The sequence below is a fragment of the Nicotiana tabacum genome, chromosome 17 (assembly GCF_000715075.1).
Source record: "Nicotiana tabacum cultivar K326 chromosome 17, ASM71507v2, whole genome shotgun sequence".
Lineage (NCBI taxonomy): Eukaryota > Viridiplantae > Streptophyta > Magnoliopsida > Solanales > Solanaceae > Nicotiana > Nicotiana tabacum.
The window spans coordinates 116,054,241-116,069,559 of NC_134096.1; the positions used below are offsets into that span (position 1 = coordinate 116,054,241).

General features: G+C 35.6%; 2 protein-coding genes across 11 annotated transcripts in view; both read left to right on the forward strand.

Annotated features, from left to right (window-relative positions):
* The first annotated feature begins 1,714 nt into the window (after nucleotides 1-1,714).
* Nucleotides 1,715-7,646, forward strand: LOC107832472 (transcriptional corepressor LEUNIG-like). Of its 2 annotated transcripts, none has more exons than XM_075234914.1 (12): nucleotides 1,715-1,845; nucleotides 3,255-3,304; nucleotides 3,409-3,636; nucleotides 3,807-3,959; nucleotides 4,106-4,147; nucleotides 4,373-4,523; nucleotides 5,181-5,290; nucleotides 5,377-5,523; nucleotides 6,098-6,253; nucleotides 6,678-6,794; nucleotides 6,891-7,088; nucleotides 7,289-7,646. In XM_075234914.1, exons 3-12 carry the CDS (start codon nucleotides 3,544-3,546, stop codon nucleotides 7,436-7,438), a joined length of 1,317 nt encoding a protein of 438 aa, XP_075091015.1. In that variant the 5' UTR covers nucleotides 1,715-1,845; nucleotides 3,255-3,304; nucleotides 3,409-3,543; the 3' UTR covers nucleotides 7,439-7,646. The 2 variants fall into 2 exon arrangements, with proteins under 2 accessions (XP_075091015.1, XP_075091014.1); XM_075234913.1 differs by having other exon boundaries at nucleotides 3,517-3,636.
* Nucleotides 7,647-7,849: 203 nt separating this feature from the next.
* LOC107792063 (transcriptional corepressor LEUNIG_HOMOLOG-like) overlaps nucleotides 7,850-15,319 on the forward strand; it is a 31,287-nt gene continuing 23,817 nt past the window's right edge. For 8 of the 9 annotated variants that reach the window (XR_012701440.1, XR_012701439.1, XR_012701442.1 and 5 more), the window contains exons 1-7: nucleotides 7,851-8,220; nucleotides 8,312-8,419; nucleotides 12,729-12,826; nucleotides 13,241-13,350; nucleotides 13,440-13,942; nucleotides 14,393-14,441; nucleotides 14,525-14,612. Coding sequence is in view for 5 of the 9 variants with exons in the window: in XM_075234909.1 (XP_075091010.1) it covers nucleotides 8,349-8,419; nucleotides 12,729-12,826; nucleotides 13,241-13,350; nucleotides 13,440-13,942; nucleotides 14,393-14,441; nucleotides 14,525-14,612 (919 nt within the window). In the remaining 4 variants the exon portion in view is untranslated. Of the gene's footprint in view, nucleotides 8,221-8,311; nucleotides 8,420-12,728; nucleotides 12,827-13,240; nucleotides 13,351-13,439; nucleotides 13,943-14,392; nucleotides 14,442-14,524; nucleotides 14,613-15,319 lie in introns of all 9 variants that reach the window. The other variant, XR_012701441.1, reaches the window with a different exon arrangement.

A 15,319-nucleotide genomic window follows, 5' to 3' on the forward strand; every position in this document is an offset into this window, starting at 1 on the left:
ACATGCATGCCCTATGCTCCCTTGTGGTATTCATTTGGATTAATTGTGACACACCAAATTTGTTCACGAATCTCCTAATCATACTCTTCTTGATGGAATCCGATCTTGTCGAGGTTGCAGAGGAGTTGTCATAAATAAAGAGTATCATCACAGGCGATATGACTATTAGAGGCAGCAGAAAAAGTCCTCCTCAACATGTCAAGTCCTTGCTCAGAACTAAAGATCCTGAACATCGGCACTCACTTTGTAGGTTCATAGCACTTTCTCATTCATCTTAAGAGATCATCTATCCTACAATCTACACCACCAATCTTAATAAAAGTGTCCTACTTTCTACTTTAGCTTGTTCCTAATGACCTTGGACCTATTTCCTTACATGTAAAGTGATATCTTGATCCCATAAAATTGAAGTACAGTAATAGCATTTCATATTATTTTTAAATACTTTTTCACATTTCAAAAGGTTTTTTCTTTTTACATTTCTTCTACTAGTCTTAATATGGTAATCATTCAAGTATTTTAACTTTACTAATCATGCTCGAGTCATTTTCGAACCGAAATATATAGCTTCAACTTGAATGTGCCTAAATATATTGGTGAGTCATGCCACCTTGATAAAAATATTACCCGGACTATATGCAATAAGAGCTCGATCGTTTTCCATCTATTTTCTGACCACGCTAAGTTTCCAAATTGAGTTTCTTAACCTTGGGCACTAGTCCAATACGATGAATGGTTAGTATGATATTCACTACGATTCTTTAAGCAAGTTCTTCTATAGCACATATGCGGCACCTACTTGCCTAATATGAGGCAAGTAACGGTGTTAACCTCTCCTCAAAGAAGTGATGACCTCTTACAACTTGTAAATTGCCATTGTTCAAGTTCACATAAAAGAGTAAAAAAGAGGACAAGGGATTGATGAGGGCCGTTTTAGCCTTTGAAAGACCCTCATATAGAGCATTATGACCTGCTACATACAAGTATCGCCAAATAAAGATGGCCAAAAGGAGGTCTACCATGGGAAAGGTTACCCAACTAGCTAACATAGAAATAGATTCTCGAATAGCAATTGTCTCTACGTGAATCTCTTCTTGACCTAGCCAAGCCACGTGGAGACTAATTAGGATAGGAACTACATGTGTCATAGATTTATAAATGTGGCTTGCATAGGCCTAAGGTGGCTTTGTTCAATTAGTTAGGGCTATTAAGTGAGCCGCATTGTTCGAAAATACAACTTAACTCGCTTAATCTTAGCTTGTCTTTTTAACAATTCAGGCATGTGTAACTTTAAGGTCGACTTATGTTCGTGAAAATAATTATTTTGACATAAATGTAAACCTAAGTTGCTCGGACACAGGTGCAGGTGTCCGACAGATGTGCGGATCTAGAGGTCGAATCCTTCGAGATGTAAATTCTAAGATTCGGGAATATGGATCCTAGTACGGATATAGGTGCGGGGATCCGGCTAAAAATAATTCAAAAAATATAAAAATATCTCTAAATTATGAGAAAGTTTTGTGGAATACTTACCGATAACTTGTCAAATGTGAATTTCTTCATTATTCTCAAGTTGTAGGCATGGTTTCTTGATTTTCTTCCATTCTTGGATTCTCCTACAAGTTAACTATTTTATAGTTATCTTTCATTTACAATTAAAATGCTAATTTTTATAATTTAGATTAGATCTCTAATTATTAATATAAAAATTAGAGTTAGTGTCTGTCAAGCTTTCCCAAATTCTCGAAGGCTCCGTCTTCCCCATTCTCAATTGATGCTCTCTGCTGCTCTTTCTATCCGATCAAAAGGAGAAGCAGAAAGTAAAGGATTGATATTCTAGATAAGGTATGCCACTTTTTCAAATTACCTTAGTTTTGGTTCTGATTTCGGGAATCAAATTGTATTTTGTCTCGAATTTTTCGTCCGTCGTGGTAAAAGTACCCAAAACCGTTTGACCAGATCCGGTACGGATCCCATACCCACACCAGTGTCGTGTTGACACGGGTGCACACCTAAATTGCCGTGTCGGAGCAACTTAGGTGTAAACCCCATTAAGAGTTTTCTTTAATGTTACATTCATAGCGAATAAAAAGATTATATAGATATTAATGTGAAAATATTTTCCGATTTGATTCTAAGATGTAAATCTATTATACTATCCGTGTGTGTGGGTGTAGGTGTAATTTGAGCTTGAACTCGAGTTTGAGGTTATTAATTAGCTTGTTACTATATTAAGTCATGCTTGAACTTGTCTAATTTATTTGAGTTGAGCTCTACTCCAATTTAGAGAAAGAAGTGAGGATTCATATAGCCGACCCTAACTTGTTTGCGACTGAGGCATAGTTGTTGTTGAGCTCTACTCCAATTTGAAGCTAGTTCGATGTTTGAGCTTGAGTTTGAACTCGACTTGTAAAGCTCAAGGATGAAAAACTGAGGTCAGCTTAATCAGATTAGCTGAGGTAGCTATTGATGACTCTCATTTCCTTAGTGATTATGCCAATGGGTAGTGAGGCATTAACTTTAGTAACATCTTTACAACTAAGATTATATATGACACACTTTCCCATTTGGACAAAGATGCATGTTGCAGGTTGAAGTAATAAAAGAATGAACATATGACAGCTTAGGAATAAGATCCACCAGAACAAGTATACAGTGGGGGCATTCAATAAAGTTCTGAAAATAGAACTCTGATTCAATGCACTTTCCCTTTGCATCTTTTTAACTTTTGATTTTTGAAGATGATGTGTGTATGCAATTGATTTCCGTTGGTTTGCTGACCAATCTATTACTACTATGTTTCTTTGTTCTAGTTCCAGTTTCACTTTGAAGATTCAATTCATTGTAACTGGAAGTTGTCATAGAAAAACACACTAGGTAAACTAACACGGAAGGAAGTATGAATAAGCAGACTATCTTAAGACTTAGATTCAGAAAAATAATCAGTGTGATGAGTGCTTTGCACTTGCATGTTCTCTTCAGAATAACCACCAGGAGAAGTTCTTGCAGTGATCATATAGATGACATTTCAAATACTTTTTAACGATAGGTTGCACAATGTTCCCAACTAGCTTGGAATTGAGGCTTAGTTGTTGTTGTTAATAGATTGTACAATGTGCCATCATGTTAGTAGATTAGCCAATTTATTCCCTTTAATATTTCTGTTGGCATTTTATGCACTTTTAGATCTCCTTATCTTTCTCTTTTTAAATTTTCAAATTTCCTGTGATCTTTTTTTTGCATTGTACCTGCAGGGAACAACAGGTTTCTCCAACAATCATCTCATCAAGGATGGCCGTTAGCTGTGAGTGTCTTGAACTTTTGCATAAATAGAAATGTATAGTCCATTATGGTGTTTTAGTTCGAGTTCTAATTTAAGTTGATTAATTCCTTTTATCTTCAACCCAGGGAGTTGGCCCAGTTCCCCCTGTCATTAGCCATCAAGTAGTACATCCTAGTGTAATAGTACCAACTCAAAAGGAACAGTTTTTGAGAACTAAATTCTCTCCTCAACAGGATGCATTACCAGAAGTGGCAGTTCAAATGTTTGATAAGCTCAACTTTCCTGCTCCTGCAAGTTCTGGTGATTTCAATCGTGTGCTCATTCAAGCTGGATCGAGTGGAAAAGATGCAGGAGTAAGTTGAATTCTCAACTAATCCTGTCGCTCCTAGTGATTGTAGCACGCTGCAATTATTTTAGCCGTGAAATAGACCATGTATTGGTTTTCAGGATTTTATGTTCTGTGATTGAGATCTTTTTCCTGCCTCACTGTTTCTTCTATTTGTCTTCTTCCGGTATTGCACAGATGCTTGGTGATAAAAATAAAAGAACCCCAAAGAATTTACCAGATGACAAGCAAATATTAGCTCCTATAGGAGGAAAGCAAATGAAAGATTCTGGGAAGCAAATTGCAGTGCAGGAGCAAGCGAACCAGCTGAGATTGCAGTCTTCAAATAAGGTTGGTCTTAGATCATAAAGAAAGTAACTGATTTTGATTTGAATATCTTCAAATTTCAGCAATATTTTAGCAGTACAAGACTTAATGGAGACATGTGCATCTTCCCCTATTTGGCGACTAATTTATTTACATGTGTTTTGAATCAGAGTGGCAGAAAGAGGAAAACGTCATCGATTTCTCTGGCAGCTGTAAGATCATTTTCTGCATCTACTTCTTAAAGCCCTTCATGTACTGGTGTTTCCATTTCACCCTGCCGCTGACATTTGCATCTTTTTTTGGGGATTGGACTTCCCCTTTCTTAATTTATTCTTGTCTCTGTCACCTTTATAGTCACTTGGACGAATGAGTATGAAATGTCTATGTAGTCTTCGTCAACTTTATTCTTGCTCATTTAATATATTCCTGAGATGTAGGTTGGGAAAGAGAAAGCTACTACAGATCGTATTATGAATGGCAATATCGACAGCTACTTATCCCGGGGAGATGCTGGTCTGATTGCTGCAAGTAATTCACTCGCTGCATTGAGGAAAAGTATTGCTGCTTGCATTGAATCTGACCGGAAAGGTAGGTTACAACTTACAACAAGCTTAATGGGTAAAAAAAAAATTAATATTAAAAAAGATAGTAATTTAGATAATTGACAGTCAACAGAAATTAATCCTCCATGAATCATTTTACAACTTTAGATTTAGGCTCTGATGTTGAACTGTACATAACCGGTCTCACCTTTTGTTAGGTTCTAAACTCACCCAGCTAGTTCGTGCATCTAATTCTCTTATGTTCAGGAAATAACACTACCCCAAGCAAACCCAATCGTGCTGGGTTTATTAGCATTATACCCTGCTTCATTCATCCAGATGCCACTAGTGTTTTAGGGGACTAGTGGAAGATTCATAGCACATATCTGAAGGTGTATAGTTGATGTAAGATATTGTACTTTGTTATGAACCTCTTTTCTTAAAAGCAAGTAGTGATGTGGCAGCTGCTCATGGCGGCAAATAGATGGTGTCATCTGTAAGTTTCTGTTGTGAAATTTGCAAGATTTTATATTGTTTCAGTATAATTGTATCTTAAAACGGGGAAAAATGAAAAGAATGTGTGGTGTCACATTTAGGGTTTGAGATCAAGCACTGTAGCTTCTGACTTTTTGAGGCTCTTACCCTGTTGGATAAATTGTTGGTTATCAGCATAAAGGATAATTGACTTCATATTGCGTTGCAGGCATCACTATTAAAGAGATTGGAAGCCTTCACGCAACAAAGAGCAAGCTCCTATGTTGCCACTTCCATTCACAAGGAAAGTTGTTGGCTACTGCTGGTCATGAGAGGAAGGTTTGTTTTGCTTATAAAAGGATTTTTAATGGGAGAGCGCTTCTCTCAATTTCTCCTGTTAACGAACTTGTACGATCTATGTTTAGGTTGTAATTTGGGACGTGGAAAATAGTGATGTTAAATGTGGAGAAGGTCATGCTCATCTCATTACAGATATCCGTTTTAGACCAAACTCAATGGTGTTTGCATCATCCTCTTTTGACAGAACTGTGATGTTATGGGATGCAGCCAAGGTACTACCTCGATTTTCCATACCAAGTTCTTGGCAAATGAGTCTTTCAGTTATTTCTTTTACAAGTTCCATCCATCTCAGAAATAGCAGTCAGCATAGTCAAATCAACCAGGATATGTATTCACTAGTTTTAACTTCTACGATTTCGTCGTTCTTGGTCAACATTATTTCTTCTATTTCTGTGCTATTATAATCCTGATTGTTTTCCTTTTACTTAGATGAGAATATATATTCTTCTTTTAGCAAGCAGCTACTCAGACTCTATTATCAATTGGCGTTCACTGCCACATTCATTATCTCTGCACTGAGGATAAAAGATTTATCACTAATATGTACAGAATCATCATCTTGTGCTGTCTAACACATTTCATTTGACTCAATATTTGAGGAACTTGCTGTTACCAAAACATCTTTTGCAGTCTCTAGACCTTCAGAATATCTTTTTCTTCTTCTTATGGTTATCAGGACTTTTCTAATAATGATAACTGTCTAATATCTTGAGTTTCTTCCCTTTTTCTTCTGTGTCTATTACAACCATGATACTGTACCTATTTCACCATTTTGTCTTAATCCAGCCAAGCAACCCTTTCAAAAGCCTTGTCGGGCACGCTGAGCATGTGATGTCCACAGATTTTCATCCAACAAAGGCCGGTCTCCTCAGCTCTTGTGATAGCAATGATGAGATTAGACTGTGGGATGTCGATGAGGGCGATTGCAAACTCATTTTTAAGGTTGGTATCTCTACTTCTTTGTTTTTAAAACGTTGATGAAGAGGTGCCTCTACTTGACATAGGAAGGGCCTCCATAATTTGGTATTACCTGTTTTTCTGTTCTATTTCAATTTTGAGCTGACATATCTACCTGTTCTATTTCAATTTTGAGCCTCCATGATATTTTTAAGGGAAATGTTTTTCTTATTGTTCTTCTTACCTGCGAGCAATTTCAAAGTTTTCAAGATCAGTAGGCCTCAACATGTAAATACACATGCGAGAGTTTAGGAAATAAAAGCTTTGAGTTTCATAATATTATTTGAACCAACATCCATAATCACGTTCAGCGAGGCAAAGTACAGTGTCTAAACTAAGTGATTTTCTAGAGAATTAGCTATTATCCATTCACGAAAGGTTCGTTGACTTGCTCTTGGTACAAATGCAGGGAGGTAGTAGACAAGTTAGATTTCAACCTCGATTTGGGAACTTATTGGCAAGTTCTACAGGAAATGTTATAAATATATTTGATGTGGAGACTAACAGCATCCAACAAAAGTTCGAAGTAAGATTGTCTATTCCCGGTCAAGCTTGTTTTAAATTTCTACTATGCTGCATTATTGTATCATATCAAAGTGGTCTCCTTTTCTTTGATATATAGGGTCATGTCAGAGACGTCCGTTCAATCTGTTGGGATATGAGCGGGAATTTCCTGGCATCTGTGAGCGAGGATAGTGCACGGATATGGTGTGTTAGCGGAGGAAAGTGTTTACATGAACTTTGCTCCAGTGGCAATAAGTTCCAGTCATGCACTTTCCACCCTGACCGCGCTCAACTCTTGGCGATTGGTTCTCATGAGGTATGCTTAACAGAATTTCTTAAGATTAAGTTCTTTGTAGACTTGGCTTGATTAATGTCTATATAGTTGCACAACAACAAATGTAACCTAGGACTATTCACATGTAAACATCTCAAACCGTGTTACAGATAACTTTTTAGATGATCCTAGATTCTTTTGATATTTCATGAGGGGAGGTAACATGTCGAGTGTTGTTGCAGTTACTGGAGCTGTGGAATCCAATGTACCAGAGCCACAGAACTTGGCCACACCGAGCACATGATGATATAATTTCTTCATTTGCAGATTCACCTCCGACAGGAACCATAGCCTCAGTGAGTCATGACCAGTATATCAAGATATGGCAGTGATACTTTGTTGCATGCCAGTTTCTGCGGCTATACCCCATGCTCTCAGCTTCCATTATTAATTTACTGATGCTTCTTGGTTTATGACTTTTACTTGGGACAAAGCAAGAAGACTATTCTTGATTTTGTTGAGGGATACACACCATTTACCTGGAATGAGTTATTTGAATGGTTGTATCACTACAGAAACAGTCACAAACTTTGATTCATAGTTTCAGACTCTAGTTAATCTTGACATTGTACTCTCTTCCCTATTTTATTGTTTGGAAATTGAATTTAAAATGTTAATTAGAATTGTCTATGAAATACCTAATATAAAAATTTAGTCTATGGATAAAGTTTTAAAATGAATAATTAATGTACTTAAATTCTTAAATTGGAAAGTTTGTAAAAAACATTATTATTAGTTAAAATGATTTATTTTATTTGACATACTTTTGAATATAATTATATCTCATACATTTTAGGGAGGAGTATTTATTAGGCTTGATTTGGGATTGTTTTAATTTTTTTTTAAAAATTGTTACTTATAATTATACGATTATCAACTTTTGATGTAACAGAAATAGGATCAAACAATCAATTTAATAACCTGATTGGGCCTATTCAATTTACTGGGTATTCCCAGTACAAATCCCAAAATCTTCCTCATTGTTAATAATCCCAATCAAAACCCCAGCACTCACAAATCACTAAAAAAAATGGAGTTGAAGGAATCGAGTAGAAGAGAAGAAGTATCATCGGCAAAAGCAGTACAGGTTGGAGCTTTGGCTCCTGGAATCAACGTCCGTATAGTTTTCCCCCTTCTCCGCAAATATGTTTTTTTTTAAACTTTAAATTCCTTTGTTGTAGTTGATTTTTCGTTTTTGGGTTCAGGGTCCTACAAGGAATATGCTAAAGAGTTGCATTTTTAATGCTGGGTTTGTGTCTTGCTGTTATATTGGACTTGGTTTTTTCGTCAAGTACTTTTCTTCTTCTTAGTAGGTATGTTTCAGCTTTTGTTATTCAATGTTGTAGATTTGATTTGCATTGGTGTATAGTTATTTTTGCCATCATGTTAGTGTACTTGAAAACTGTCAAGTAAGCTTTGTATAACTGGATTAATCGATTTGGATAAAATAAGTAAATAATCCTTACTTTGGAGGAATAGATTCCCACTTCAAATCTTTGATTTTGTGTAGTACCTGGAATAAGTGATAAAATGTATAATTACAAGATCATGTAACTAATTGACAGCATTTGTTGGATTATTTCTTTGGAAAATAAAGTTAATATCTAGGACAAAGAAAGGTTTTCCTAGACTCATTAGGACTAATGGCCGAATGATCATCCTTAAGGTGTTCCATTCCCTCTGTGCATCATCTTTTCTACCAGCTGCAGAGACACACATATTCCATTTTCCTGGAAATATAAACTGGGTAAAGTCAAAGAGTATTGCAGACAAACTAAACATTATTTGTCAGCTGACATGGTCTAAAAATGACTTCCCTCACTCTTGGGTAGAAGTTATCTCAACTCTTAATTTCATATCTATTCTCCTACCAACACTTAGACATTATAATACATTATAATCAATCTTTAGTATTCAAAAATTTCATCAAAACGCTATCTGATTCGCTAACATTGTTTTCAATCTATAATCTAAAAAAATTCAGAAAATATTTGAAAAACGTTTGGAAAATGTTTCCATCGTATCACCATCCTAAATAAAAAAGAATTAGTACTTACTGTCTATTTTTCCAAGATATTGTCATCATCATGTGATTATTCGAGGAATATAACATACACTTTTAATCTTCATTCTGAGAATGAATTTACCTCACTGAAGTCCTTTTATGTCAAAATATTTACTGAAAATGCTTTCTCTTAAATAATATTTATGTTAGAGCTAGAAATTGACAAATCATTAACATTGACATAGGGGTAAATAATAACATGTGAATTATTCTAAGACTTATGATAAATGCACTTATCATGTTTTATCGAATTCAAGATTTATGGTAAATGCAGTTATCATGTTTTATCGATTTTTAATCATTTTCAATCATGCAAGAATCAAACTTTACGTTGTTTTGGTGCATATCTCAAGCCATTCCGATATGTCAAATGGGGTTTGAAACTGCCTTGCTTTGGAATCACAATTGATCAAATATGGCATATTCTTTCCTAGGAAGTAGTGTTGAAGACATAGTAAAGTCGATAAAAGTCTATTCTCTCTAACAACTTAAGTTTTTAAACGAGATGGTTACACAATCTAACATGATTTTTTATTGTTGATACAATCTAACATGGTAACAGAGCAGATAGAGGTCCTAGGTTCAAGTCTCGCCATCACTTATTGTAAAAAAGAAAGAAAGAATTCACATGGTTGATTTACAAAAAAATACTCAAACCTGTACGTGAGGGAGCTGTTTGAAACATAATTAAGTAAATAAAAGTATACTCCTTTAGTAGTTTAACCATTTAGATGAAGTGGGTTACACAATTTATCACCTAGAACCAATGTTTTTAAAAGCGAAAGAGCGAAAAGGCAATAAGGTCCATGGGACGTGAATCGAAGAGCGAGAAATAAAGTACACAATTCTTCGGAATGAAGTACACTATTCCGACATTAAAAAATATCAAATATATATGAATTTAGTATTATAATGATCAAATTGTAATTAAAAAAACTACTTTCAGTATTCAACAAACAATAATGTCGATACTAATCTAGCTCAAAGTTGAGATTCAAAGAATTGACCGTTTGTTATTGAGGTCACTTTGCGTATTATTTTATGAAACGCACACATGTATGAAGTGCATGGCTTCACCTATGAAGCAATAATCCATTTCTTCGCATAGTCTCATTGTTTTAAGCGATAAAGTGATGTCTTTTAATAGCACTAAATGATTAAATGCTCCTTAAAAAGAAATATGATGTTAATCTTTGCATAATATATAGATGTTATTACTAGCTTACCACATTTGTCTGAGTTCATACATGCATGTTTGGAGCTAATGAAAATCTTCCTTTATCGTAATATGCGGTCCACCTGAACATTTTAACAAATATGAAGACATTTCGTTATTGTTACTATTAAAAACCACTGGATAAATCTTAATAGGCAGTCCAATGCCTTCTTTTCGGTATAACCATATGGCATTTGGAACCTATTGGCCTGACTAGTTCAGATTCACACCGCGTAGGGCCTATTTAAAGGGAAAATGCTCCCTATCAAGGATTTCTTCGTTTCGGGGGCTCGAACCCGAGAGCTCTGCTAAGGGGGGAGGGATCCCATCCATCCCACCATACCCCTTGGTGGTGCAATCCGATGAATTAATAAAAATAGTATCTATTTAACAATAATTAATTTTTTACTTAAGCTATACCATCTTATCAATCTTTTTTGTCTCAGATTATGTAATAAGAGTTTGCATAATCACAATGGCATGACTTTTATTGATATAAATTACTTGACTACCATTTTTTGGTAACTAGCTTTCGAAATTAATTAGTGGGTTAAAATAAAAGAATGTATGACCTTCAAAAAGCGTAAGTGGTTAGCAACAATTAAATCATATCTAAATTAGATTATACCTTTTTAATCTCAGTTTTCAGTTGTCATATAACCTCAAGTATTTCAAAATTATTCAATACCCTTATACTTCTCTAAATTGATTGATAACTCCCTAATTGTTACTCTTTACACTACCAGAAAAATATCGTTTTTACACTATCACGACACTTCATAACACGTAACAACTAGCCTACAAGCTTGACAATGTAGCATAAAAAGATTGTAGATAATATGGTTAATAGATTAAACTACACTGACAATGTAAACTATTTTTATACTTTCAATTCGGATATGTTAAATCAAAATGGGAAAAAAGAAAGAAGAAAAAGCGGGGGGTGAGAGGTTGTTTCTTCTTGAGGTATTTACGAGTTTAACCCATCTTGCATGGAATTCAGCTCAAAAATTGCTTAGAAACCAAAATGGTCAAAATTAACGAGTGATTGTCTAATTGTGAAAAGGTCTATTAGATTAGCTCAAATTTAAGAAGGTTCACTGTCTTTTTTTTGCCACCTCTTTTGGTTCGAAGCTTTAGGGGTTAAATATTGGAGTAAAAGTTGTTGTCTATTTGTCACCTAAAAACGCAGGCTCGGACAAACAATTCATTAATCGTCTTTTACTGTGCTTTCTTCTTAGAATTGGCTTCTATTGTAACTTTGCTTCTGAGCTGCATTAACACCTGAGTTGCTCCGACACGGCAGTTTAGGTGCCGCACCCGTGTCGACACGACACTAGTACAGGTGTGGGTATGAGATCCATATCAGATCTGGTCAAACAATTTTGGGTACTTTGACCACGACGGATGGAAAAATTTGAGACGAGATACAATTTGATTCCCGAATCAAAACCAAAACTATGATAAATTTGGAGAAAATAGCATACCTTATCTAGCAAATTAATCCTTTACTTATCTACAACTTGGGAATAAAAAAAGAATTTCACACTTTACAAGCTATACACAAGTATTCCACAAAATTTCTCATTATTTAGAAATATTTATTTTATTTTATTTTATTTTTTTATTTTAATTATTTTTAGATGGATCCCCGTACCCGTATCCGTACTAGGATCCATATCCCCGAATCTTAGAATTTATATCTCGACGGATCCGACCTCTAGATCCGCACCCGTGTCGGACACCCGCACCCATGTCCGAGCAACTTAGATTAACACGTCTTTATTTGCTTTTTGTTTTTCTTTATGGTACTTTCAATCAAAAAGAATACTTTACAAAAGGTAAATTTCCAAGGATAAAACTATGGCATTGTCATTTTTACCGCTATACTAGGGGCCACCATTTCTCTATTTAAATCCAGTGTTTTGCTTTTTTTCCCCCTACACTTTTGCATGGTACTGTCACCATCTCTCTCTCTCTCTGCATTCTTCTGTCTGTGATCCAAGTGGAATTTTGGTTCTTGAGTCTCTTTCTTCATCTTTCCCAGTTGTTCTTGCTCAAACCTTCTTTCCCTTCCCTTTTCTGTGATTAAGTAACGCTTTGTTTTTGGTGATCATGGCCAGTTTGGAGGCTCGACGCTTGTAAGTTTTTATGTGTTCGCCAATTATTTTATAGCAAAAACTACTACGCCTCAATTGTTTTATACTTACATTTTTAATGATTGATACTCTTGATAATCTGTGCTTGTCTACTTTTCATTTGATTTTGGGTGTATGTGATTTTCCCCCTTTGTTTGACTGGTTTTAGTCATGCTTTTCTTTTATTTGTTTGTGTTTTTCAGACTTGAAGTTGTCATTCTTAATTACATGGTTAAGAGAGGTTTCCATCAGACTGGTGAGGTATTCGCCAGAGAAATTAATGCTAATCCAAATCCTGTTGGTAAGTAACTCCTTTTAATGAATTCTATTCTTTTGGTGAGAAAAAAAAGAATTCTATTCTTTTATCAGATGCTAAAAACTGATCCTCTAATGAATTATGATATGTGTTTTAGTAATGATTGTTATTTACCTGAAAGGGTTGTAACATTCTCATGCTTAGTTTTGTAATTCTTACATATGACCATATGGTAGATTGTTGATCGTGTTATTCTTGAAAATTTTGCTAATAAGTTGAGGTCATTCTCTTTGATTCATGTGGTACATTCTAGTTATCTACTGTTGGATGTTTTTGAAAGTACTGTATTAACCGTCCTTCAGTAATTTAGAGAGACATGTATAATGCAGTTGAAGTTACGTGTTAACGTGATACAGGGCTTTGGAGTAATGATATCTGATATCTGTGATATTGTTTCAGCTATCAATTCTCCTGAAGGATATCTGCAAGAGTGGTGGAATATATTTTATGAAGCATTCAGCTCTAGGTTCCCTGAGGTTGCTCTATTCGCGGCCGAATCCTTTGATAAGGTGTTACCTATAGAACTTTTCTACGTTATGTTCATTGTTAACTGATATGAAATAATTGCGAACTAAATGCTTGATTTCTGAATTCTTAGGTCGCACAGACAGTGGAGAACGTTGTGTCTAACATCGGTCCTGTAAGTTCAACCTATGCTCCTAATCATACAGGAGAAAACATCTCTATTGTGACGGCGTCCTCTCCTATGATGCCATCCCCTCCTGTGATGGCATCCAGCGGTCCTGATCTTATGGACCCCTATATTTCAGATTTGTTGTCATCCATTTGTCCCAACTTGTTGCCAAATTTATCTCCTCCAATGGCATCTATTACTCCTGAAATGATGCCAACAGAGGGAGATGTCCTTCAGAATGCTTGTTCAATCATGCCAAGGACAGGGTATATTCAGCCCAGGTTCACACAGTTTTCTGTTGGACCAAATATTCGGATGGTGCAAGGGCAACCATCATTAGATCTGCTGCCCGGAAGAATGCAAGAGCAAGCCCAACATATGACTCCTCCAAGAGACGTGACATCAATTTTAAAGTTTCTTGAGATTAACAAAATGGATGGCATGCTTCCATCTGCAAGCAACTCTGGGTAATAGCATGTTATATTTATTGCTAAACTGATCATTCTCGTCGCATTTTGATCTATTTTACAATGCTTCCTTTGTCGCTTCAACGAGGATAAAGGTTGAGCACTTGATGCTATGTGGTTTTTGTTTCGCTTGGTCTGATATTATTGTCTTAAGCTGCTAAGGCAACGTAAAGAAAATTAGCCAAAATCACGTTATTATTCTGTCTTTGTATTGCTATTATGAGTTTCTGATATATTAAATATCAAGAGTTTCTTGTAAAACGTGGCTATTAAAACATGCTCTTTAGTCTAGTAAGCGGAACCTACTACTTAACGAGTACTTAACGAGATAGTCTTTTCACATTATCTTGATAATCCAAGCATGTTTTGTATGTGAAACCATTACTTGCTTGTTGAAGTTATTGAATCAGAATCTTCTAATTTTCTATGATGCATGTCCATGTCTTTCAGCTATCCAATGCAGCAAATTCCAACGACTCCTCCACAGTGGGTGGGCAGAGTATGTTTACATTTTCCCCAAACATATTTGCAAGCTTTTTAGTAGTTATTTGTAAATAATTGACAAGCTTTTATTCTTTCCAGGATGACAGGCGTGGTATAAATTTGGAAGGACCTATGCAGATTGAACCAAATCTTTATTTGCCTCCATGGCCAGAACATTCTGACGCGGGTTTGTTTGTTTCTTGGCTTAAAATATTATGCATGTAGTTTATAGAATCTTTTGTCTTTGGCATTGATATTATTGGATGTGTGGACAGTCATTTAACTTTTACTCCTAAGTCAACTCAACGTGCATTGTGATAATCTGCAAAAGACTTTTAGCACTAAAATCCATTAGAATGATAAATTGCATACATCGAATAGCATTGGCTCAGTCTTAATTTGTAGCAGTTGTAAATCCCTTTTCGATTGGATTAATATATGTCTACCATAAGCATCAAAATACTATTTCTGGATAGTCTTCATTGTCAAGCTTAAAGGGAATAACTCATATACTGAGATTTTTGCTGTCTCGCTAGCTAACGTAGAAAACGATTTTAGGCCAGCAGTTGTTTCTATGTGAATCTCTTCCCGACCTGGTTAAGCCACATTGGCACCAATTGAGATGGGAATGACAGGTGTTTTATATTTATAAATGAGGCTCACATGGGCCTAAGGTGGCCTAACGGCACCACTTGGGATGGGAATGACAGGTGTTGTAGTTTAATAAATGGGGCTCCCATGGGCCTAAGGTGGCACTTATTACTTAGTTATCAAATAATACATGGTTGTTCAACTTCGACTTGCTCTATCTTAGCTTGTATATTTTACAATTCAGGCACGTGGAGCCCTTAGATCAATAGTTCTGGAACATATTATTTGACATAAGTATAAATC